Here is a 27,688-nt window from a genome sequence, read left to right on the forward strand (position 1 = left end):
GTATATGTGAATAACTAAGTACCCCCTCCCCGAACTAGTAGATAAAATTTTCAGTGAAGGCAGCCGGGATAGGTACTCAAAATTCCCACCTATCCTCAGATTTGGTATCACAGCCAACTACCAAACCAAATCAGGAAAAGACATGATTCTCAGCTTTCCCCTACACATTATGAGAGACATGTACCCTATCAGAGGGGTCCTCATGAATAAAGTACAGTTGTGTACACTTACCATAAATGTAGATGTTCGAGTGTATTCACTGTTGCAGTCATTACATTTGGGTTATCTGCTTGCAGGTAACCCTCAGTCGGCCTGATTAACAAAGTCTTGGGTCCTGCATCGGTTGCTGTGCCTTCTTCCATGACGTCAGGTCGTCAGGGGTATAAAACACGCAGCCGACGCCATTACATCAGTTTTTCATGCCCCTGATGTCAGGTGCCCCCCCTAATGGGGAGCAATTAAATAAAAAAGTACAATGATATACCTCCAACAAAAAAAGCATATACACCAAAAAGGCTTTTAAGCATAGTAAAGGAAAGTAGAGGTATAGCCAAAAGAAGTTAGGGGGCTGGAGGGTAACCAGGACTGCAACAGTGAATACACTCGAACATCTACATTTATGGTAAGTGTACACAACTGTACTATGTTCTTTGTGTTTCACTGTTGCAGTTCTTACATTTGGGTAGATTCCCTAAGCTATGGCTGGGAGGAGGAATTTAGATAGCATTAGGACCAGCTATAAGGCCCTGCAAGACAGCAGTGGCAAAGCCAGCTCTGGATTTAGAGAAAATAGGCAAATGATAATGCTTGCAGAAAGTATGCACAGAGCTCCAGGTAGCAGCTTCTAGGATGTCCCTGGTAGGGACGCCTCTGAGAAAAGGCTGTAGAGGTAGATGCAGCCCTGGTGGAGTGAGGTCTTATCCCCTCCTAAGGTCTAAGTCAGGGCTTTACCCTTCTATGCCAAGAATTAGCAATAGTCACTTCAAAAGTTGAAGAATATAGCTGATGTACATTCTTTAAAAATGGTAGGCTTAAACAACATGCCTTATAAAGTGCTTCCAAAAGTTGTACACCTATGTATAAACCAAAAAATTCATAAATTTGCTAAGTTTACAAACTTAAATTATTGTACAATGAAGTATCCATGTATTATTTACATTAAATTATCTACTAAATTCAGCTACACAATAAGCTATAAATATATTTTCAAATCCTTCACCCCAGTTATAAGTCAGGAACAAAATTATGGACAATTATAAATATCTGCTGGCTTTGCATCATGCACAAGTATCTGAATTCTACACCAAAAGTTGTATGTAGCTGTAATCCAGCAACAAATCAGCATCCTTCAACTATAAAATGAGCTCTGAATAATTAATTCAAAAGTCAAAAAACTTTGAGTTCTGAAAGACTGATAAGGAATGTGGATTCTGGTTTGTTTCACATACCATGTACCTGAATGCAATCTAAATAAGTCTCTTCATCAGCTATTTAAAAAGTCTGTGGTAGGAAGGAGAAGAAGCTGAAACAGAACTCCAGTGGTAAAAAGTGGTGAGTGTAGCCAGCAGAGTGTTTTGTTAGTGACCTTGTCTTGAACATACATGTTCATAGGTTTGTAATAGGCTATCGGCGCTAGGGCCTATACAAGCCTAGCCATAACAATTCCCTGGCTATTTCTTCCCACACTATTTACTTCCCTGGACCCCTATCTAGCAGGCCAACTGACGTGATCCCTGGGGTGAATTCCCCATCCAATCGTCAAGGTTCCTTTTGAAGAGGGCCAAAGAGGTGCTCTGCTTGACTTGCATGAGCAGTCTATTCCAGAGTCTGGGGAGTGTCTGGATCACAAACCTATCCCTCCAGCATGTTTTGTTTATTGTGATGACAAGGTTTAGATCCCTGGAGCATGTGGCTCTGAGGGATTGGGATTTCTTCAAGTGTAGCATGTCCAACAGCTCTGGGTTCGACATGGCCTTGTATGTTAAGCAGAGATCACTTCTGAGTAGACGATATATGCCAAAGTATAGCTGGAGTTTTTTAAAGCGGTCAGCACAGGGCATATGCTTTAGGCCTGTGATTCTTTTAGTGAGGTATTTCTGCGGCCTTTCCAGTTGTTGTAGATGTCTTGAGAGAGGTACATACCAAATGGGGCGTTGTATTCTATAATGAGTCTAATGAGGGATGAGTACAGAGGGACAATGACCTCCTTTTTTTCTGGATGAAAAGCCCTTAGTGATGAGGTGTGCCACACAGAAGGATTTTCTGACTGTTGTGGCGATATGGTTATCGAAGGTGAGACCACTGTCCACCTGTGTCCCTAAGTATTTTATCACGCTTTTGGTGTTTAGTGTACTGCCACCTATATGGTAATTCACGGGTACATGTTTTTTCCCAAAGGGGATAAGTATACATTTCTTGGCATCGAGCATGAGCCCATGGTTCTGGCACCAAGCATCTGTTTCTGTAAGGCCCTTTTGTAGAGTATCCACATCATTTGGGGATTCAATAATGCCTCCCAGTTTGCAATCATTTGTGAAATTTGTTCGTTAGAGTCCCTTAGTGTTGGCTTGTACTTCAGAGAAGTAGATGCCAAACAAGAGCGGTCCCAGGACTGAACCCTGAGGTACCCCACTTGTCACTTGTCTGGTGCTAGATTTGGAGTCAGCTACTTTTACAGTGTGGGTTCTATCAGTAAGCCAGTTGGCAACCCGAGTGATGTAGGAATTACTGCCCAGCTTAGTAAGTTTATCTATGATTCCAGAGTGGGGGATGGTGTCACAGACCTTGGCGAGGTCCAGATAGGCTGTGTGGACAACCTTACCCTCGTCCACGGCTCTGGAGACTGATTTGAAGAAGTCAATCAGGTTCAGGAGACAAGATAGGCCCTTCATGAACCCAAGCTGGGTGGGGTCCAGTGTTTCAGGGTTGCCAATGTCTTTGTTTATAAGTTCCATGATAATATGTTCCATGGCCTTACAGATCAGGCTCGTCAGACTGATGGGGCAGTAGTTCTCGGGATCCAAGGTGGATCCCCCCTTGTGGAGTGGGATAACTGTAGCTGTGCACTACTCAGTGGGCACGAAGCCTGAGGTGAGGGTATGATTAAACATGACACTTAGGTGAGGAGCCAGTTCATTTTGTAGTTCATGTAGTACACAGCCCAGGATGTCATCTGGTCCCATGGATGCTGTATTCTTTGCTTTGGAGAGTGCATTTTTTACCTGTGTGGCCATTATTACCGTAATTTGACAACCTTCTGGTATTGAGATGGGCCATTTAGGGGGTGAGAGGGGGGGTGAAGTTGGCACTACATTGATCTGCCAGGATATTGGCAATATCCTTGGTATCAGTATATTTAATGCAATTCTGTTGTAGCTTAGAGCAGATCTGAGCATTGCCATTTAGATTCTTGACATAGTTATAGAATGCCTTGTGGTTGTCTTTGGAATCTTTGGCAATTTTATTTTTGTAACTAGCTTTGGAGGATTTTATGAGGAATCTCAGCTTCTTACTGAGGCTGGTAAAGGAGTTTTTTGCATCCTGGGATTCTCCTCTTTTCTGCATCAGTTTCTTCCTTTTGTTGTAAAGTTTGTTTATGGCAGGGGACCACCAGATTGGCTTCCTTTTTTTGGAGGAGAGCATCTTGGTTCTATTTGGGATGCCACGATTCAAGAATGAGTGGATGTGCTCGTACAGTGCCTTAGTGTAGGACTCAGCAGTCAAACTTTCGGATCCCATCTGCATGAGTGTCATGAAGTTTGTCACTTCTGACTTGAGTAGCATGAAGTTGGCTTTGGAGAAGTTTTTTTATGGAGGTTTCCTTACTGGGGGGGGGGGGATGTGGATGTCAAGTGTAATTAGCTTATTGCCTGACCTGACCAACAAGGGGGTGACCATAGATGTGGAGCATCGATTTCTCATGTTGGTAATGACCAGGTCTAGGATATTGGAGACCCTGGTGGGACTATGGATTAATTGATCCAGGGTGTTGGAATTTATGAATTCCAAGAACTGTTGGGCAAAGGTGTTGATACATGAGTAGTTTTCCCAGTTAATGGCAGAGTAGTTGAAATCACCCAGTATTAGGGTGTTTGGTTGTATCTTAATATTTTCCAGTATGTTTAGAAAGATGTAGTGAGAATCTTGGGGCATGGTGGGGGATCTGTAGCAAGCTACAATTTGGATTGCAGCCTTACCTAGTGTTAGTTGCACCTGGAGAATTTCAGACACATTGTGTTGGGCAACTAGCCTGGTGGTGTAAATATCCTTGGTGAATACGGACACTCCTCCACCTTTAGTGTTTCGATCCTGGTTTGGTGGCTGAAAAGTGTGGTAAGAGTTGTAGCCTGGTATTGCAGGAGTGCTCTCTGGAGCCTTGAACCAGGTCTCAGTTACTGCACAGATATCGATTTTCTCCATTTTTAGGAGTGCCTTGAGAGACTGCAATTTGAGGTTTAGACTTCTAGCATTGAGTAGCATTGCCTTCAGATTTTGCATGCTTGTACCTGTTATGGTGGTGGTTTTGTCCTTTAAACTTTGCCTAAAAGAGGCACTATAGGGGTGGCAAGAGCCTTAGCCAGTAACCTGAATCCCAGGGGGGACAGGTGCAGACCATCTCTGGCAAAGCATTGTGGTCTGTCGATCATGTCATCCCAGGCAGACAGATACTGGATCCCCTTTGAATGACACCAGAAGCTTAGCCAATTGTTGAAGTCAATCATTTTGTTCTTGTATTGTGGTATCATTCTGGGCGAAGGCAGGATGCTACTCAGGGCTAGGGTCATACCTGCCTGGGCCACATGATCTGACAGCTCTTCCTTGCCTCTTTTCATGTAGTCCAGGGAGGTACGTCTCAAGTCATTTACTCCAACATGGACAACGACAGAGTCATATTTGTACTTGTTGTGGAGTGACTTGAGTGCATGCGTTATGTGGCGGATCCTGGCACCTGACAGGCAGCTGACTGTAATTTTCTCCTTGTTCAGCCTGGTGAGTGGGACATCAGTGTGCCTGACAATAGAGTCACCTATGACTAAAGTGTTAGGTACGTTCTCTTGCCTTAGGGGCTGCTGCTGGGTGGCACACTGGTGTTGTGAGCTATGACACACTTTGGTTGTGATTGGTGTTTGTTTGCATTTCAGTTTCAGAGGTTCTTGTTGCTTGGGCATTACAGTTAAGGACCTCCGAATATGTGGATTTAATGTTGCTATGTGTGGGTGTTGGTGGTGTGGGTTTAGAAGGGCTATGTGTTGCTTGAAGTGTAGTGCGGGTGTCAACCTTCTCCTCTTGACTGTACAGCACACTCTTGGGTGGAGAGAGCTTTGCTTCTAGTTTGGCTATGTAAGTGCATCTCTCACAGGTTGTAGTGTTTGGTGGTAGGAGGAGAGGGTTGTCTGTGTACATGAGGCAATTGCTGTATTGCCCCAGTATGCCCAGATTCACCAGGTGGACAGGAGAAATCACCGGAAGCTGACCCATGGACATGCCTGGTTTGGTGCTTTTTTTGTAAAGTACAGGAGCTGTTTTCTCTTGCCTTTGCAAGGTACTTTGCAATTATAGGCAGTTTAGTGCCTACGATTAATTTCTCCTTATTAACAAGGAGAGTTGAGTGCTTGTATCAGTTTAAGGCTTCCTAGTGCTTTTCAGCAGGTATTAGAGCAAGTGCTTGTCACGGGGATGCTTAAAGGTAAGATGAAAAAATATGGTTTATCCTAAACACTGCAGTGTGCACTAGAGAAGTCAGATGTAAAAGTAGGTAACTTGAGTTTTACCTGTCTAAAAATTTAAGCTTTAGTGGAGAGTCACTATTTTTAAAACAGCAAGATAGATTGAAAGGGGGCGGTCACTTTTGTATTCTGGTACTATGGAATACAGTAGGATGGACAATAAATTTAAATAGTTGAAGGGGAGTGATTTCACAAAATGATAATTTTGTGCTTACTCACACAAGCCAGTGAAAACAGAGAGGAAATGAGATATATGGTCAAATTAACATAAGAGGCAGGCAACTAAAAAGACAGTGGTATTTAAGAACACAACAGTAACAGGTTGAGGGGGCGGAGAAAAAAGTCTGCCTGACTCACAAGAGACAGAACTGTGGTCTCTTTTGAAGTTTTAATATGCAGTTAAAAGCAGAATACAAGTAAAACACAAGGTAAAGAAAACAAGTCACAATAATCAAAATATAAAAAGGCAATAAAGTAATACAAAATACAACAAATAAAAAGCAAACTAAAATTTCCTTCACAGCAAAGTGAAGCAGAGTCTGGGTGAGCCTTTCTAGTAAAACTGGTTTTCTTGGCAATCTTGGGACTTTGAATGTTAAAGAATTTGCCCCATGTATAACTGTGCTGTTGATATTACATGTACAGCAACTACGATAAATCCTAAGACTTGACATCTGTCTAGTTAAAGGCAAGGTATTCTGGATAGATGAGGTACTGCATAAATGGATGGAATATGAGCTAACTGGACTTCTGTCTCCTAACTGTGATTCCCAACCTTTTAAAATACCAAAAGTAAACTTTCTAGTTTGGCAAAGCTTGCTTTGAAAAAAAAGTGGGCGACAACTGATCTTCTAACTCGAGATAAATAAGATTATGACTGTTGCACAAGTAGGCAAACACTACTGGAAAAGTATGTCATCTTGGTGGAGAGGAATGTTCAACATACCTGCTCTTAGATAAAGATACCTATGATGAGACTAGTAGATTTGGATGTGAAGACATGCATTCTTCATCTGAAGTGAGTATACCTAGGATCCTGACTGGCGCAAAGGCAGACACACTTATATGAATGAAAGTCACTATTGTTTTCTGAACCACAAATTCTGAGCAATCCTGTTGTTATGAATAAATGTCCTCTGATGCACAGAAAATCTCACAACAACCTCTGACAGCATCTTTCCTTCCTGCTCTCTCTTCTGCAGTTTGTCCTTAACCTGTGGACCATAAAGAGTAGAGCTGTCATAGCTGGTACTGCTGAATGATACCTTAACTTTGTCTGCAAAGGTGCAATACATCAGCCAGGCATATCAACTTACAATTATGGCCACCTCTGATGAACAGATCTACTGGCTTCACTGTGCAAGAATTGCATGGACAGGTTAAATGTAGTAGCCACCAGGAATTACAGTTTCTGTGTGTGTGTGCGTCTGTGTGTATGTATATGTATATATATCACCATGTGGCTTCATTTTCAGCATGTCAAACACCTGACCCAGGAGGTCATACTCATAGCAAGTTACACAAGCGAGATAACTAAGGAACTTATCACAGAAGGTACACAAACACATGTCAACCTGATTCAAAGATAGACACCTTCTCAGGAGAGCAATCACTGTTCACTGGGCTTACTTTCAAGAGCTTTTTTTTTTTTTTTTTTTTAAGAGCAGCTGACACTACAATAGATTCAGTTTATTTTGAGCAGATGACACTACAATAGATTCAGCTAAGGGGAGTTTTCTTGGTCACTTGGAGGCCAAAAGATCCTGTCCAATCTCCTTGACATGAGCATTACCATGTCAATCTCCTGCCATGCCCTCTGCATAACAATCAAGGCAGTCTTGTCAACTAGAAGAATTACTCCAAAAGTAGGCAAGGCAGAGCAGAAAGCCTCCTACAGGATCTCTTTATCAGGCAAGACTGAACCAACTGGCTAAGAGCATTCACTGACCACTCAGGTCTCCCTGAACTTCGAGGGTCCTATGTATCTAGAATGGGGAGTCCACATGCTTCCTCTTGCATCTTGCAATCAAAGAACACACAAAGGGACTCATCCAAATGGAGAGGGAGAGGAATCTAGGCTTGTTACCACCTGCCTACCTCTACTGTGGGTTTCCACCCATCTACCACTTCTTGAAGAAGATAAGATTACCAAGATCTCAGATCAGAAAACACCCTGGGGTGGAGTCAGAGTTGATACAGACTCCCATGCAAGGTCAACCAACAAAAACTGCTGTTTCCAAGCAGTACCAGATCACTTGACAGCTGATGTTATAGGACATTGTGCTGAAAGAACCAGTGACACAGAAAGGAAGCAGAAAAAGCTCACTTCTATGTCTACCAGCTCACCTTTGACACCAGAAATAACTTTGGGACAAATGACTGTTTGTGCCCTGATGAGTCAAGCACTGACATTGTTTATGTCAAATAGGCTCCTGGAATATCACTGCTGAGGTCAGCACTGATCAACGGACACTAAAAGACCTGGTCCTTGTGAACTTTGGTACTAAAAAGGTTGACACCAGGGTCACCAGTATGGAAGAGAATGATGGTGACAAACAAGTAATATTTATCAATACCAAAGAAAAAAGCTGTGCATGAGCTATTAGCTCAGATTAAACCATGGCCAAGCTGGGGGCCAGTGAGGCAGCAACTGGAAGAAGTGGTTGGAAGCTTCTCTTACCACTATGAAGACTTGGGGAGGATGACACCCATTGTCAAGCTGATTATTGACAAGGGCCCACATTATTTTCTTCCAAGCAACTGCGAAGAGACTTGTAGGAATGGACAGAAAGAGACAAGGAATGTCTAGACTCTAGATATCTGGACAGATCTTTTTAACAGAAACAAACTGCTACAGTTCATTCTAGGTATTTTTTTTGTCTTGCATCAAAGAACCCTTTAGCTGAGCAATCCGCAATAATGAAGGCTACTCAGACTCCTTCCTGGCCACCGCTCTGATCATTAGGGGGAGTCAAACCTCAGAAAGAGGTCCTTTTTATAAGCAAAGGTGAAGGCTGCATCCTCTGCCTCCTCATGCAATGCAAGCACTTTCTTCTGCATCCCAAGATTCAGAGGATCATCACTATACAGCAAGACCTTGAACATTAGATTGCTTCTTCTCTCTTGGAATACCCTAGACCCAAATTCTTTGCAAATCTGACACAGAACATCCAAATGTTCCATTCAAATGCAAATCACATAGAATTTGTTTTTGTTCTGGGTGGAGTTTTGCTCAGACTTCATGCACTTTCTGAACTCTGAAGCCTTATCTTCCTACATGACCAAAAGCCACCAACTAACAGGCAAAAGAAGGTACTACAAAAATATAACCTCTTTCTACCATACTCTTTAAAGTACCACATTAACATTTATCTCTCCCACACTTTTTCTTCCTAGCCTATCTATCCATTACCTTACTTAACTATCTCCATCAAAATCTCCTCTCTTCCATCAAATTTTCTCAGCCTGACCACCTTTCTTCCTCACTTTACCTTCTCTCTTCTTGTTTAATATATCTGAACAAAAAGTGATTGCAGTATAATTTTGCTTATTCTAGTGTTTTACTAACTGTAAATAAATCTTTACAATTATCACCTTAACACTCTACTGCCAAATGCAAGCCATATGTTACAATAGGTACCACTGGACTAGGCTCTCACTATATACTAGACATCTGTATTGTTGCAATATCAGATAAACTCAGCCAACTCTAATTTATTAACTACTGTATAAGTGCTGTAAATTATGATGTCATCATGTCTTTTATCATTGTATAAAAGGTGTCATTATTTCTATGTTTTTATGTATTGTTACTATGTGGAGCTTTTCTTCCCAGACCTCCACTGAAAATGGGTTCTGCCCATTTGGACTTTCCCGGTAAAGAAATGTAAAATAAATAAAATAAATAAATAAGCCAATGGGAGGCACTGATTGAAGCAGACTTAACTCCTACGCTAACAACAACAACTAACAATATAATTCACAGGTACAAATGTGCCAAAAGCACAATGACTACCTGACACGGACCAAGGCAGGAATAAATCCTGAGTACCTAAACCAGCAAAAACAAAATAAAGTTCCTACAATACTATAAAGAGGAAAAAAAATCTGATCTTGAGACAGACTCTTGAAATTATAAACCACTGAGCCTGGAATCACTTCATGATGCAAGTGGTTAATGAAAAACAAAATCTGGGGAGAGAGAGAAAAGTGTTGCCTTATGGGAATAGTGGAAGGAGTCTGAGCCAAAAAAAGTCTGTTAGAAGCCAAATGACCATTGCATGATAACAACCAGGCCTGTTGTCAAAGTGGACTGACTTGATTGTGTAAGATCATGAGTTGCTTCAGTCAAAATATTTGATGAAAAAAATTGTGATACTGATTAAAGTCATTGACTTGAATGTGTGCATCTGCAACCCATGAAAACTGAGCACGACCTTTTATGGTTGCTATACTGTGAAAATGAAGGCAACATTCCAATATTGTTAAGATACAATACTCTTCTAGATGTGATATTGTTTTTCTTTTTTTTTTTTTTTTTTACTTTTCAATTTAAAATTAGATTTGGTAAGTTAACTACACATTTCCCATATGGAATAGCTTGTATTTGAACAGTCAGGTTACCAACAAAATCAGGTTTGTCTGTGATGGCATTTATCAATTTTGTCTCTGTCAAATGAATATTTCAATGCCACAGGGAGTCCCATATGAAACATAATTAGTATTTCAGGTTGAAGATTTATCGCAGTATAAAAAGAGCAAACATTTAGCATCAGTTAGTTCAGCCTGCCTTTGAAATGCATTTGACTCAAATTCAGTATGTACTACTCTAGCTAAGTATTAGCTACATCACATAATGCAAATAGCATCATGTTATCAACCCCAGTGTCCAGATTTGAGCTAATGACACACAATAACAAGGGGAAAAGTGTTGTTGTGCTTCACTGTAGCTTTCAATCAGACTGGGATAGTGACATGACCATGCAGTCAGTCAGAAGATCTCAAAAATAGGCAGAGTGGGGAAACAACATTCAGACTGCAAATAATGAAATTCATAGTAAACATAATTCATTGTAATGTAACACAGTGGACACAGGTAGGATAAAAAGAAGTTATGTCTTACCATAATGTTCCATCTGTGTTGTTCATCTTCTTTCATTCAACACTGATGGGGCTCGGAACTGAGTCAACCTTTTTACCAAGCTCTCGCCAGCCAAAAAACTCTTGAGCTAAGTTTCTGCCCAGAATGCCCTTCTCCCTGTTACCGCAGATCGAGTTTGCAAGAGAAAGAGAAGTAAAGCCAAGGCCACTCCTGCACAAATACCCTAGGACACCACTTGGACCCAAAGCATCCCCCAGGAGCCTTTGGAGGGGGAAGATGGGTGGGAAGTGATGAATGAAAGAAGATGAACAACACAGATGGAACGTTGTGGTAAGACATAACTTCTTTATCTGAAGTTGTTAATCTTCTTTCCATTCAGCTACCTTGAGGTCCATGGGCGGCCCTTATGGAAGAACATTCCTGAGTACCATTGAGCTGAATGCATCTCTCCCTCTGGAGATCAAGTCCAATTTGTAATGATTGATAAAGGTATGAGGCTTAGCCCAAGTAGCTGCTGCACAGATGTCATCCATGGAAGCCCTGGAATGGAAAGCTACAGATGTTGCCATAAATCTAGTGGAGTGAGCTTTAACTTTTGGCATAGGTTCATTACTGAGGGAATAGATGAAACGTATTCAGTCCCTTAGCCATTTTGATAATGTAACCTTGGAAACAGCATCTCCCATTCTGGGCCAGAAAAGAAGATGAAAAGCTGTTCAGATTTATGGATAGGTTTGGTCCTGTCTAGGTAAACTCTCAGTTGCCTCTTTACGTCCAAGGAGTGAAGGCAGTACTCTCCTTTATTGGCAAAATTCAGAAAGAACACTGGTAGGTCAATGGTCCTGTTCATGGAGAATTCAGAAATAACTTTGGGAAGGAAGGATGGAGTCGTCTGAAGTGATACTCTGTCTTTATGGAAGACTGGATAAGGCCTCTTGATACACAATACCTGCAGCTCCAAGACCCTTCTGGCAGACGTGATGGCTACCAAGAACAAAGATTTCCAAAACAAAAACTTTAAGTCACACTTCGCAGCAGGTTCAAAAGGTTTTTGAATCAAACGCTGAAGGACTAAAGTGAGGTTCCATGGTTCCACGGGCTGTCTGACAGGAGGCCTGATATGAGAGGTCTCCTTGAGGAAGGCCTTGCATAAACATTAAGAAATAAGAGATGCCATCTATACCATTGTGGAAATTAGATATTGCCGCTAGATGTACTCGTACAGCAGAGGCAGGGGCTCCATTATCAAAAAACTTAGCCAAGTATTGAAGTATCGCAGTTACTGGAGCTGAATACGGGTCGAGCATGTTATCCTTACACCAGATGGAGAACCTTTTCCATTTATCCTGATATAGTCTTCTGGTGGATGGTTTATGAGAGGCCAGATTGATGTCTCAAACAGTTGAGGGGAAATTAGTTTGCCTGGCAACTAATGGAAGTGGGGAAACCAAGCTGTCAACTTGAGACTGGACAGATTTGGGTGTCTCACCCTTGGGGGTGAGTAATCAGATCTGGAAGAGGGTCCAGAATCCACGGTGGCTATACTAGGTGAGGCCTGAAGGAAGGGGAACCAAACTTGTCGAGGCCAGAATGGAGCTATGAAGATCAACTTGCATCTCAATCAAAGAGCTTTCTTTAGAAATTGTGGAATTAGGGGAATAGGAGGATACGTGTAAAGACGTCCTGTGGGCCAATCAAGGATTAGAACATCCCTCGGGGACTCCCCCTCCGGGGTAAGTAGGGCAAAATTGCCGCTGCAATTGTTGTTCAATGGGGAGGTGAAAAGATTGCAGCAAGGCTGGCCCCAGTGGCTGAAGATGTCTGTCGCCACTTTGGGATTGAGGGACCACTTATGAGGCAGAAGGATGCACCTGCTCAGTTTGTCTGCAATTACTTTGGAGCTCTCTGGGATATGCATTGCTATCAGAAAGCGGTTGGAAGCTATCACCCATTGCCAAATTCTCATGGCTTCTCGACACAGAGGGTAGGACTTAGTTCCTCCTTGCTTGCTGATATACCAGACCATTGACATATTGCGTGACTGAATTGCAACTGTCCCGGAAGGGATAGCCAAATGAAAGGCCTGCAGTGCTAACCAGCACTACTCTCAGTTCCAGAACATTGATATGGAGGTGGGCCTCTGAGGTGGACCATGTGCCTTGGACTGTCTTTCGTTGGAAATGGGCCCCCCCACCCAATTAGGGAAGCATCCATGGTCACAACGGCTCTGGGCTGAGGGGATTGAAATGGGCAACTCCAAAGTTCTACATTTGGACTCATCCACCAAAGGAGGTCCTGTTTGCAGGATTTGGTTATTTGAATCTGGTAACAGAGGGGGTGGTTGTTTGGGAACCACTGACAAAAAAGGAGCCATTGCAGGATCCGCATATGTAGCTTTGCTAGAGGCACTATTAGAATTGAAGCTGCCATAGAGCCTATGGCCTGAAGAACTTCCCTTGCTGAAACTTTTGTTTGACAGAGTATCACTCAGAGCTGAAACCACAGTCGGTGGAGTCTGTGATTTGGGAGTGATAGTAGACAGGACTGAGTATTGAACACTGCTCCAATGAATCCTATTTGTTGTGTAGGAGTAAGGTCTGATTTCTCCCAATGTATCGTTACTCCCAACAATTTAGCCAAAGAGAGAGTATAATGCAGTGCTGTTACCAGAAGATGCTCAGTGGGGGCGGTGAGGAGCCAGTTGTCCAAATATGGAAACACCCGCAATCCTTGTAATCTCAAGTGAGCTGTGACCACTGCCATGCATTTTGTGAACACTCTGGGGGCTGTACAGAGACAGAACGGCAGGGCACGAAATTGATAATGGCTGGCCCCAGACAGAAGGGAAGCAGACTCCTGGAGCGTTTGCCCATCTTGAAGTGTTAATACGCATCCTGGAGATCTATCGAGCACATCCAATCAGCTTCACTTAAAAAGGGGAGAATGGACTGAACCATGACCATCTGGAATTTGGTTTGGGTGACATACTTGTTTAAGCTGCTGAGATCCAAAATGGGTCTTCAGTCCCGGTTTTTTTTTTTTGGCACCAAAAAGAATCTTGAGTAAAATCCGGATCCGTGTTGGTCTGGTGGGACTGGTTGGATGACTCTTTTTTGAGACAGCTTAATTATCTCTGAAGCTGCTTCTTCCCTTTGACTGGGTGGAACGTCGGGAAGCTTTCTTGGAAGATTTGGTTGACAAGAAAGGGGAAAGGTGTCACTTCTGGTGATTATACTCTGCACCCAACAATCCATGGTAATAGATTGCCAGGCAGCTTGGTGGAGAGATAAATGACCCCTAACTGCTTCTAGAAGTAAGCAATCGGGCTGCTCCTCAGGTGCGCTGGTAAGAATGTCCACAGAAGGAATCCCTGGAGCCTTGATTACGAGGAACCCCTCTGCCTCTATAGGGGTGTCTTCCAGAATTGTTACCCCCTCTGCCCCTGGGGGTATCATTACCATGTGCGGCACGGAAAGAACCCTGAGATTTTTTGTGCCACATTTTCCCACTCCTCTGATTCCTGGAGAAGGTACATTGAGGATTGGAAAACCGTAGGCCTATGGCAGACAGGGTCTTTCCATCTTGCTCGCACCTGGCTAGCTCGTCCTTCACTTTGGAGCCAAAAAAGGATGATGTTTCGATAGGAGCATTCAAAAAGGAAGACTTGAAGGGGTCCGCAAGGTCACAAATGCGCATCCAGGCATGACGCCTCATGACAATGCCAGAACATGCTGCTCTAGCTGCCCCTTTGGTCGCATGTTAAAGCAACCTCATGGACGAGTTGGATATCTATTACAGGATTGCGAGCTGCAAGGCCACTTTGTCCCTGACCTTGTCAGACAACTGTCCTGCGAGCATCCCAGAGAGTTCGGAGATCAAGTCCCTCTGGAGCCTTATAAAATGTGCCAAATAGTTCAGGGACCGTATAGCAAAGGTCCCTGATGCAAAAACTCGCTTCCCAAGTCTGTCCACTGCCTGGGACTCCCTGTTGGGTGGGTGGAGAGTGGGACTTTCCTCAGCCAAGTCCTTTTTCGTGGCCGTCGCCACCACCATAGCATCGACTGTTAACTCTTTGGACCAATGCGGGTTCTCCTCGGGAGGGGAAATAATTCTGTCTAGTCCCCGAGGGAGCACCTCAATGGAATCAGGGTTCATCCAAGTGAGCTGCATGATGAGCTGGATGAGCTTGTCGGCAGGCAGGGTCACCCAAGAGGTAGAAGGCCGGGTGCAGAAACCCTGCAGGAACACGGACTCCTCAGACAAATGGCTGGAAGGCTTCCAGTCACCTCTTTGCTTTAGCATTTCCAGGATGCGTCCGAAGGAGACATCATCAGGAGGTGACCGAGGGGACACTTTACCATCACTGTAATTCGTGTCTTCCGTTAAGGACTCTTTGCGTGAGTCCATATGCTCTTGCATCTCCTCTTTCGAGGGAGCTTCTCAGTGGTGGTCTTTGAGGAGGACTCAGAAGAGCGGGTACCCTGAACAGGGGTGTCCTGCAGCTTCTCTGCCTGGTGTCCCGGGAGGTGGTCTGTGGCAGTTGTAACTCAGGGGCAAAAACTGGTGTTCCGACATCAAAGGAGTGCTTCCAGAAGTGAAAGCCTTCTCCATCGCATGGAAGGCAGGTCCACCCGAAGAGGGCTGGGAGCCCGGAACCAAGAAAGACAACCTTGGGACCAGGGTCACATCCCGCTTGGATGAACCCACCCCCCATGGATGGAGCCTCAAGCAGGATCGATGAGGACATGGCTATCAGCTCTGAGAATGGAACAGAGGAGAAAGACGGCCCTGGGCCGAAGCGCCCATCCCCCAATCCCCAGACTGAGGAAGGACCAGTTCTGCAGGAACCGAAGAACAAAGGGACAAACTTGGAGCCGGAGTGAGGTGCACTGTAGGCGCTGAGGTGATGGGTACCAAGAAGGATATCAGAGCAGAAGGCTTTGGAACCAAGATGGTCGAAGGAAGAGTGTAAGATGGATTCTGTGGAGAAACCAACCCAAGTCTTGCAGGTGGATGGGTCTTAGAAAGTGTGGGTATCCCCCTGGCTAACAACAGCTGGTCCACAAGATGCACCACGTTGTGTTCCGACAAGCTCCTGGTGCATCTAGTGGATACTCTGGATGGAGAGTCAGAACGTTCAATGAACAGACTATACACTTGGGCCAAAAACGGATCTATGGAAGGGGACTATCAGGACTGTGGTGCAATGTCTGCCGGCATCAAAGTCTCTAGTTTCAAGACCGGGAGTAAAGGGATCAAATCCAGTGTAGTCGGTACAACGCTCGGTGCCGAAGTGGAACTCAGAGCCAAAATGGTCGGTTCCAAAATCTTAACTGATGAAGGAATCAAAGGTGTGCCCTGAGCCTAAGTGGCCACAGGTGCCGAAGTCGAAATAGGTGTAGTGAGGTCTATAATCAGTGCCAGAGGCATGACCGGTGCCGCAACTAGCGCCAGTATCAAAGGTTTTGACATACTCGAAGCCGAGGAAGATGGAGCTGTAGCAGCAGATTTATGCTCCGAAGACAACTTTGGGATATTTGACTTCACAGGCTTACCCTGATCACCCGATGGTGAGGAGGGAACAGAGTGGGACCTCTTTTTGTCTTTAGTAGGAGGGGTTGAGACCTCCATTGCAGAAATGGTCTCTGAAAAGGGAGACTTAAGTAACTCTTTCAGTATCAGTTTATTTTTGTGCTTATTAAGAGTGCATTGACTGAAACTCTGACAAATGTCACAAGGAGGCTGCACCGAATGGTGGGGCACTCCCAAACAGTATACACAATCAATCACTATTAGTTAACTTGCAATTACATGAAGCACAATGTTTAAAACCTGAAGTACCTTTCTTATCTCACATCTTGATAGAGAGACACCACAGGTCAACAGTATAACCAGTTAGAATAAATAAGTCAAACACCATTCAAAGAAGTCACAATTGTACCAGTACAGTGATATGTAGGAGAGAAAACAAAGCTAACAGGCTAGACAGGAAAGAAAAATACCAGCTATGGTACTGAAGGAATAGCACAAGGGTAAGGGAGGAAAAGCCGTACCAACAATGGTACTTGAAAGTTTACCAACGGTAACAATGGGTAGAGTAGAGAGGTAAAAAAACAAGGTCTGACAGAAGAAAACACACTAGAAATTCTATTCGCTCAATAAAAAATGAAGATATCAGTAGTTTTTCACACAAATATCAAAGTTCCACTTAGCTGAGAGCTCGGCTGAAACATGGCTTTACAGCTATGCGGCAAATGAGATCTGGGGTAACAGGGAGAATGGGATTCTGGGTAGAAACTTAGCTCGAGAGTTTTTTGGCTGGTGCAAGCTTGGTAAAAAGGCCGACTCGGTTCTGAGGGCTTGGAACCGAACCCATCAGTGATGAATGGAAAGAAGATTAACAACATCAGATTACTATTTTGACTGCATACACAGGATATGTCAAATCAATTTAATGAAGTTTCTTTGGGAGATTCTATTCAAGTGGTTAGGGTTAAGAAACTGTGGGGTCAGGACTAATGGCTTTGCATTGCCTTAAAACAAAACAGTCTCCCACTGAATCCTTCATAAAATGAAATGGGGGGGGGCTGCACAAATGCCACCAAAGGAGAAGAGAAGCATCTAGAAATTTCCAGAGGGCATCTATAATGCTCTAAAAAACCCAGACAGTGTAGAACTTCTTCAGGAGACTGCTACCATATTTGAAGTTTGTATAACCATGTTTTATTTTTAAATAAATTATCAGCCAAAAGAACCAAATGGAGAATTTCCATAAATAAGGGATAACTTTCTGATGTCTGAATACAGACACTAGGACTCATGATTATCCTTACCCTCAGACTCCAGTTCATAGACTGACAAAAAATACCTTGAAGGGAAAAGCTGACCCTGATAAGAGACTAAGAAACTGAAGAAGGTGGTGACCTCCATACCTCTCAACCTCTAAGATCAAAAATTCAGGACAAAGTCAAAAATAATTGGGGGGGGGGCAAAGGCCAAGAATTACCTGTAGTAAAGGTCCATGTGATATATAGAAATGGCCCATATATCCCATGGGCCTTTATTACAGGTAGTTTAAGGTGTTACACAGTGAATACTCTAGCTCAGCTTGGTTTTTACTGAGTGGTTTGCCCATGTGACCTTTTTAGCTTTTGGTTTGAAAAGCTGAGAATCAGGGGCAGATTTTAAATAAGCTATTCTAAACTTAGAAAGTTGATAGAATAACAGGTGTTGACTTTGGATATTTTATGAAAGATATGAAGTCTGAAACTCAATTGTCTGCCATTGTTTAGTGACAGCAATACTCACTGATTTGCCAGCAAGCCATACATTTTACAAGGGATAGATCAAAATATGAAAAAAATAGACATCCTGCAAAAATCTGGATGGTTGAGAAGTATGTCTGTGGCAGATATGTGTCTATTCTTTCTTTCCCTAGAAATGAATAAGAATAATGTCTAAGAAGGGGATAATAACTGCTGCCTCTTCTTCTTCCTTGAAAGTAGGACTTAGACATTGTGAGAGAAGGGTCCTCAAAGGCTGAATATAGCACACCAATTGCTGACAAGGAAGACACAACTCCAGCACTGCTTCAGCTAGTAGGTGATAAATGACGCAGATTATGTTCAAGGAATACCCCAGGATAAGGTTGGCAATGAACAAATTAAAGTTGGAAAATAAAACTCATTGAGACCAAATGGAGAATAACCTGGTGTGAGCAGTAAGAAATGAGGAGGGGGCAAAGCCACACAACTTGCAGTCATTGACAGCAACTATGTCAGCATCTGAAAGATTTGAACATGTCTAAAAATGCTACCTGGCAGCACTGGAGTCATGAGAGGTGCAGGTAAAGAGCAAAACAGTAAGACTGATAAAGAAGCCAGGGATGTAGTCAAAACAATGGCAGGAGAGACTTGCATTAGCAGGGAGGTGACAGTGGCACTAACAAAAGTAAAGCTAAAGTTAAGTCAATACATATGCAGTGAATATCTGACTGAGTTGCTACTGATGTGATAACAGCACTAGCAAAGATCCAAACTTCAGAAACATTTTTATAGAATGGTTTGAAGTCTTTAGATTTAGACTTGTCTTTGTCTTGAGTCTTAAATTCTTTGTATTTATCAGCATATGGTTGTTCATATTTTTATCAGGACAGTGTGACATCGCCTTCTTCAACCAGATGATGCACAGGACTATTCTGCTGTCAGATGGGATTGGGAAGAAGGCATAATTTTGTCCAATGCTGGTTTATTTTGCGGTGAAGTATGAATGGAAAATAAATTCCTGCGCAAACCTCAAAAAGAAGAGGTTAAGAGCCACATGCTGCTCACTGCTGGGAGAACAGTACTCTGGTTTCAAGACCTCCCCTTACAGCCTGCCCCAAGCAAACAAAAGATATTTTTATATATTACTTTTAAATTAGTAGTTAATAAAAGGCATAAGCACAGCGCACTGCAGGGAAATAATTGAAGATTCATATGAGTCAACACTCATTTTATATCAGTGTTCGCTGGTATGAGGTTTTCAACGTCGCATAGAATGAAGATTTCTAAAGAATTCTGAATATGGGCCCAGATGCCAGAGGTGGAGTAATTCCTGACATTAGCCTTTTCAAAGACAGAGGAAATGCAGCTTATTAGATAAACTCAGCAATGAAACCTGGGCAAGTCAAAGAAATATTTATAAACCAAGAGCAACAGAGTAATGTTTCCCCTACTATTCAGGACATGCTTTCTTAATGTTTATTATACCTGCAGAGCAGTTTTCTATAAATGTCTTATTTAACCTAAATAAAATGAAGAAAGTCAATGTACAGTAAATGTAACTGGGACATCAATATAAACTATATGTAGAAGAAACTTGACATGCAAGACAACAGTGACATAAAAGATCCTCAGGAAAGAAACGCATCCTACCTTTAGCATGTCCAAAGCTAGCTGATGCGCAGGAGGATAGATGCTCTCTAGGGACAATAGGAGACAGGCCTAAAATTAAAAAGAAAAACAGGTAGCATTTATAGCACTACTTAAAAATTAGTAATTTAGTAAATCATCTGTAACCCCCCCACCCACACACACACACATCACCTTCCCTTACCAGTTGTTTGGAGTCACTAAGAACATGATACTGCAGAAACTGGTGCAACATATAAAAGAGGTCATGTTGGACAAGAGTTTTGATGACCAACTCATACAGGTAGTGCTAAAACAGAACAGAGAACATGATTAGCTTAAAGTACCAAATGCATCTAGAACTAATTAAAAACTGATTAAATTGCATTAATCAAATAATGAACATTATACAACGACCCTCCCCCCCCCATTAATATTCCAAAATGTGCATGCTGATTGGTCAGCATGCACGTTGTAAATCAGAGTTATAATAATGGAAAAAGGTCCGTCGCCGGACTTTTCCATTAGTATAACTCTTTTTTTACAGCAACGGAGAACGCAAGATCTCCATTGCTTGTTACAACCTGTCTCGCCATGTTAAACGAGTTTAACATAGCGGGACAGCTTTTAAAAAAAGCAACGGAGCATCTCTGTTGCTTTTTTTTAAGTTGTCTCACTATGTTAAACCCATTTAACATAGTGAGACACTTTAAAAAGCAACAGAGATCTTGCTTTCTCCGTTGCTTTTTTCAAAACTGTCTCGCTATGTTAAATGGGTTTAACCTAGCGAGACAGCTTTAAAAAAAGCAACAGAGATTCTCCGTTGCTTTTTTTTAAAGCTGTCTCACTATGTTAAACTCATTTAACATAGCGAGACAGGCTGTAAAAAACAACGGAGATCTTGCTTTCTCCGTTGCTTTTGCCCACAGCTCTGATGTACTGTGTAAATATACGCACGCGCAGTACATCAGAACTGCTGCAGAATACCCAGACAGCTGCGGAAGGGCAGCAAGGAGGCATTATACAATGTCACTATTTAAGAAAAGTAATTCTTTTTTTTTCTTAAATAATGTCAATGTATAACAGTAATAACCCACTTCTGGGTGTGGGTAATGCTGGATTTACTCACGGTTGGCTTTGTTTGGCCACTTGGGCTTCGCCCTTGTGACCAAACCACACCAGCCATGGGTAAATCCAGCATTACCCACACCCAGGCGTGGGTTATTGCTATAATCTAAACCTAAGCACCATTTAGAAATCTGAGAAAGCATATGGATAACGCAATAGCATGTTGTTTGACTTTGAGCAAGTTGGTTTCAAAGCAAAGGTGTTCTCTTACCTAATCAAAAACCAAGACACTACATGAAACTAAATTTTCTTTATTGTAGCTGGGTAGAATTTTCTATTACCTAACATGCAAAGTGAGTCAACCAATCACATCCCAAAAGAAATTTTAACCCAAGATAAAAGTTCCAACCTTTCTCACAGGAAAAAGTGTCAGTATTTTCAGACGAAGTATGATCCGATTAGAAAAAAAGTGTGGCTTCCTGAGATATGCTGCATAAATGTTGCTTCTACACACACACACACACACACACACACACACACACACACACACACACACACACACACACACACACACACACACACACACACACACACACACACGCACACACACACACGCATACACACACACACACACACACACACACACACGCATACACACACTTGCATCCATGTGGAAGACAACATTGTATAAAATATACATCATGTACAAAAAAGACTTTATAAGCAGCAAATACAATACTACCTGCACACAATGAACATTTATTAATCCCTCTGTTATACAAATAATTAGCTGCCATCAGCCTCTGTTGCTAAAGAAATGAAACATGATAAAACCACAGAACAAACACTTTAGTAAATGCTACTCTTGTTCATATACAAATAGGACCACCAACTCTAAGAACATTTTTACTCTAGTTATCTACTTCAAAGGATATTCAGAAAAGTAAGAGGCATAATTTACACACTGCATCCAAATGTTGCTTCTCCACAACTTTTCTGAACAGAAAGGTCAGACCCACCTTTTTCATGACATAAATCTGTGATAGCTTGTCTGCAATAAATAACTTAATGACAGGAAGCAAAAGCATTTTATTTAGGTAGACTGGACTTATTTGCTCATTTCAGCTATAATCTTGTTAGAATACCAAAACTATGACAACAAGATAATACAGAATTACATTACAATATCAGTACAAAGACTAGTACATAGCTCTGTTTTGTGTACAGCAGTGGTAGACAATTTTCAGTGTCAGTGGGCTGCATAAGCTATGTACTACAGTACAGGCTCACCCATTACCAGTCTCTGATCCCTGTTTAGTTCTCTTGATGGTAAGAAAGTGATTTAGCATCCACAAAGGTGCTCTTCCACTCCATTACTCCAGCTAATCTGGTGTTTTGTAACGCCCACAGCATGGGCACGGGCTACTACGGTAAAGCACTGCTGGCGTGTTCACTGCCACCCTTGACTTGTGCCACTGTAAGGGGGTGGGCTTGTGACAGTGATATCTGTTCAACAGATAAACACAATTATGGTACATCCCAGAATAAGCCAATAATGGCTTTAAGGTTAGTAAAACTGTTCATATAAATTACTTTTTTTAAACAAGAAACATCTTTATTACATTATCATGTATGACATAGATCATGTTACATTTATATAACTGAAAATAAACCATAGAGACACAATCTCATTTGCAAACATTATATATACAAAACCCTGCTGACACAACTGTAGCTTAAAATATTATACATCACTTTTAACATATCCAGTCATTGTTAGCCGATCATTACATAGCTCATTCAAATCCTGCCTTCTTTTAAACCTCGTTCCTCCTCTGCATGTACTGATCCCAATTTTTCCATTTTTTTCCTATGTAATTTGCTTCTACCCTTTTCTAAAGATCGCAATTCCAATTGTTTTATCTCTGTTACTATTTTCACTACTAGTAAAGTTGTTTTAGACTTTGATTTCCATTTTAAAGTAATTGCTTTTCTGGCAGCCATCATAATTAGACTCAGCAAGGCCTTACTATATCTAGGCAATTCCAATTCTGCATCATAGCTCAAAAAATCATTTCCCTAGTTACTCCAATTTGCTCACGCAGCATCTCTGACACAGCAGTCTGCTGGGAATCTTTGGTCAGCCAACTCATTACACACTCAGAAAATATGTTCCCAGTTAACTATTTCTTCCCCATCATACCTCCAACATTTGCTGTCTACCTGAGGAAAAATTCTTTGAAGCCTGCTTGGAGTATAAAAATACTATGTTAACACTTCCAAGCAAAGATCCTAAATCTTCTGGATTTTGTTACATATTTGGGAGACGTACATATATCCCCCCATTGTTTCTTTGTGAATTGCTTATCTAATCTCTCTTCCCAATCCTTCCTAACCTCTTCTGATTGATTCTTATAGTTATCATGCAATATTTTATATGCTTTACTAATTATTTTTTTCTTAACGGCAACTTCTGTTCTAGATTCTAATAAAAACTCTACCAGTGCTGGTCTTTCATTTAGGTCCCCCCTCTGTTTCTTTCTTTTTGCTTTACACTCAGATTAATCCTTGATATGGAAGGCAATCTCTAACCTGCAGTCCAAATAAGCTCTTGGCATCTTCCCATTCTATTACCTTTCCCTCTCTAGTTATTTGCTCCCAGTACCTTGGTTCCTTTGCCAGCTTTCTCCAATATATGCCTGCCCCCTCTTGCCTATTATCTGTATCCCTAACTGCAGTCATCCATATTGGCAGAATCTCCTTTCTCCATTCCAGTATGGGCTTAACTTTTAGAAGACCTTCCTGCTACTTTATGAATATAATATGCTGTATGATTATTGTTGTTCTCCTTATAGGTCTACATCCAAAATCCCAGTTTCTCCCTGTTACTTGAGCTTCCCCCTGCTTCATCAACATCTCTTTCAACTGTGAAATATAGTTTTCTGCTTGTGCTATGTATAGGAGGCTTAACTGTGTTGCTCTGAAATACCCTTTCAACTCGGGTAATCCCAATCCACCCTGTTCTACTGGAAGAATAAGCGTATCCCACTTGACTCTCGACGTTTTCCCCTCCCAGATAAAATTCATTGGCTCTTTATTTATTGCTATCCACAACTTCTCCTCTGGTCGATAAAAATATGCCTGACCAGTGTGCAAGTCTAAAGGGACTAAAGCATGTTAACTGTGTGTATCTTACTATCGATATCCATTATAAGAGCTTCCATTTTCTCAGTTTTTGTTTTTGTATTATCTTTTGTTTAGTCTCTTACCACATATCATTAGCTGCCACACCAGTATTATTTTTAATCCATACTCTTAAATACTTCATTTTATCATATCCCAATAAACATAGATATTGCTGAACCAATTCATATGTGGTTATATAATTTACCACTATTGCTTTTATTTTAGCTTCATTAATTTGGTATCCTGAAAAGTTTGAAACTGTCTCAATATGTTCCAGAGCACTGTAATGTCCCCTTTCTGGTTTTGTCAGGTACAACATAATGTCAACTAAAAATAGAGACAGCTTTTCTTGACTACTATACCAATCATATCCTTGAATTTCTGAGTGCCTTATTTTCTTTGCCACTGGTTCTAAATATAATACAAATAACAAAATGGAGAGAGGACACCCCTGCCTGGTTCCTCTGATCAAGCAGAGATTATTGGAGAGGACCCCACCAACTTTAAATGTTCATCTCAGGTCCTTCACATATCCTCCTAATCAACCTTATATTTTTTTCAGGGAATGCAAATGCTTCCATTGCTCTACTCATAAAATCCCAGCTTTCTCTGTCAAATGCTTTCTCTGCATCAAGACCCACCAGCAACAATGGCATTTTCTTACATCCTGCTTCCCTCTGGATCATCATTGTTCTGTTTATGTTGTCAAATGTTTGTCTCCCATCCACAAAAGTACATGTATTTATTTATTTTATTTATTCAACATTTGTTAACCAGGAAAATCCGACTTGGAACGAAGCAAATTTTTAGCGGAGGACCAGGGAGAAACGATCCAGACACATGTCTTTGAACGTGGGAGAAAACCGAAGCACCTGGAGGAAACCCACACGAATGCAGGGAGGACATGCAGACTCCACACAGAAGGCACGCCAGCCAATAATCGAACTGGAGAACCCTTGCTGTGAGCTGACAATGCTACCGCTGCACCACTGTCCCGTCCAGTGATACACTGATCCATATCTATCAATTTTTGCATCACTTTTGCTATTCTTTTAGCCATTATACACAAAAACTTTATAATCATGATATAGTATTGAAATGGGCCTGTATGAAGCTGGATATGATGGATCTCTACCCTCTTTCTTCCAGAATGTTGGTACTTCTCCTCTTAAAAATGAAGTTAGGTCTTACCATAACGTTCCATTTGAGTTGTCCATCTTCATTTGTCATCAATGTGTGAGTTCAGTTCCGAACCTTCAGAACTGACTTGGCCGCTTCTACAGCTCGTGGATTCCAAAAACTCTCGAGCACATCCCTTACCCATAATGTTTAGGGTAGATTACCTCAGACTGAGTTTGCTAATAAGTGAAAGAAAGAAGTAAAAATACAAGAAAGGAGACCATATCCAGAGTAGCAGTAAATTCCAAAGGGTGACATCTCAGGGGAATGCCCATTCTTCCAGGAAATCTGGCAGGGGGAAGGAGGGAGGGGAGTTGATGACAAATGAAGATGGACAACTCAAATGGAACATTAGTGAAAGACATATGTTCTTTACCTGAAGTTGTTAATCTTCATTTTGTCATCAACATGTGGGACAGAGCCCCCAGCTATGTACAATACTGAGTGGATTCAAGGAAGGATATTCTTGAGCACCACTGAACCCAGTGATGCTCTGTCCCTAGAGACCAGAGCTAACTTGTAATAAGTAACAAAGGTATGGGGTGACACCAAAGTTACAGCTGCACAGATGTAGTCTATGGATGTTCTAAACTGAAGACAGCAGAAGTAGCTACCACTCTAGTTGAATGTGCTTTTCGGGGCATCAGCAATGAAATACCCATCTTCTTATAAACAAAGGAAATGCAGTCCAAAATCCACTTGGCTAAGGTTACTTTGCTCACAGTCTGTCCTAATTTATTATGTGAAAAGGAAATAAACAGCTGTTCAGATTTTTTGATCTGGTCCTGTCAAGATAATCTTAGTTATCTGTGAACATCTTACAGATGTAATGACTACTCACCATTGTTACAGTAATTTGAAAAAAATACTAGAAGGTTGATGCACTGATTAAAGGTTGGTTTCTGAAACTACCTTAGGCAGAAAGGATGGGTTGGTCCTGACAGAAACTCTATCCTTATGAAAAATCAAATATGGTTATCTAGACGAAAGTGCTTGAATTTCCGAAATCTGTCTAGCCAAAGTGATGGCTACCACAAAGATAGTTTCCCAGCATAGAAACTTTAGATCACACCTACAGGCTGGTTCAAATGGGGACTGTGTCAGAATTTGCAGAATCAGAGTAAGGTCCCAAGGAGGAATAGGATCCTTGTAAGGGGGTTTAAGGAGGACAGCACCTTTCAAAAAGGCTTTACAAAGCCTATGTGAGGCCACTGATGAGCCATGGAAACCACTGTGGAAATTAGAAATGGCTGCTAGTTGGACATTACCAGTAGAAGTGGAAATCCCTTCATTGAAAATGGAAGCTAGAAAATGAATTTTGTGTATTGGTGAAGAAAAAAGATCAAAATGATGTAGAGAGGCCCAACGAACAAATAATTTCCTCTTACTTGTGTAAAGTTTACATGTAGATGGTTTGCGAAATGACAAAAGGATGCGTCGCAGAGGGGAAGAGAGCATATCATGTCTGGCCAGAAATGGAACTGGAGAAACCAAGCTGTCAGCTTGAGTTTTGTAATGTCTGGGTGACTGATGCCTGTCAGGTGTGAGACAGGAGGTCTGGAGTTGGATCCAGAATCCAAGGTTGTTGTATTACATGAGACCAAAGGAAGGGGAACCAAATTTGCTGAGGCCAAAAGGGGCAATGAGAAGGACTTTGCTCTTCAACTTGGCTACTTTCTGTAGGAATTTGGGAATTAGTTGAGTCAGTAGAAAGGCATAAAAGAGACCGGGTAGCCAACTGTGAAGAAGAGCGTCCCTCTGTAATCCCCCCCGGGGTGGGGGCAAGTAGCTGCTGCATTTGTTGTTCAGAGGGGAGGAAAAAAGGTTACAGCAAGACTGGCCCCATGTGCGAAACATCCTTTCCAAAACTTCTGGATTAAGGGACCACTCGTGAAGTATAAGAATGCACCTGCTCAATTTGTCTGCTAGAACATTTGACTTCCCCAGGATATGCATTGCAATCAGAAAGCAGTTGGATAACATCGCCCACTGCCGTACTCTGACGGCTTCTCTGCATAAAGGGTAAGATCTGGTTCTCCCTTGTTTGCTGATGTACAGACCACTGACATGTCTGTCTGAATAGCAATCGTCCCTAGAGGTAGAAAGTCCTGGAATTCTTGCAACACTAGTAGCACTGCTCTCATCTCTACAACATTTATGTGCAGACTGACCTCTGTTGGGGACCAAGTGCCTTGGACTGTCTTACCCTGGCAATGCCCCTCCCCTGTAGCTGGGAAGGGTCTGTGGTCACTGTGGCCTTGGGTTGAGGGGGAATGACTGGGCACCCTTGTAAGACTCGTTTCGAATGAACCTAGCACAGGAGATTGCTTTTGCATGTGTTGGTGATTAGGACTGGCATTGACAAGGGATGCTGAAGGATGGACCATTGTGCTGCAAGCAAACACTGTAAAATTCTCATGTGGAACCTGGCTAAGGGAACATGGGTTATAGCAGCTGCCACTGATCCTAATGCTTGAAGTACTAGCTGTGCCAGAACTTTGTTTTTTTTGTAATAGTGTCTAGGCTTGAGTCTAGAT

General features: G+C 42.0%; 1 protein-coding gene across 1 annotated transcript in view; it reads right to left on the bottom strand.

The window, feature by feature from the left end:
• The window catches only part of RMC1 (regulator of MON1-CCZ1), a 1,444,591-nt gene that overhangs the window by 269,401 nt on the left and 1,147,502 nt on the right, over positions 1 to 27,688 (bottom strand). Inside the window, exons 17-18 of the mRNA XM_044065362.1 lie at positions 19,924 to 20,028; positions 19,743 to 19,811 (exon numbers count right to left, since the gene is read on the bottom strand). Of these exons, the coding sequence (XP_043921297.1) occupies positions 19,743 to 19,811; positions 19,924 to 20,028 (174 nt within the window). The remainder of the gene's footprint in view (positions 1 to 19,742; positions 19,812 to 19,923; positions 20,029 to 27,688) is intronic.

The sequence above is a fragment of the Protopterus annectens genome, chromosome 3.part0, assembly GCF_019279795.1.
Source record: "Protopterus annectens isolate FY-2018-M chromosome 3.part0, PAN1.0, whole genome shotgun sequence".
Lineage (NCBI taxonomy): Eukaryota > Metazoa > Chordata > Ceratodontiformes > Protopteridae > Protopterus > Protopterus annectens.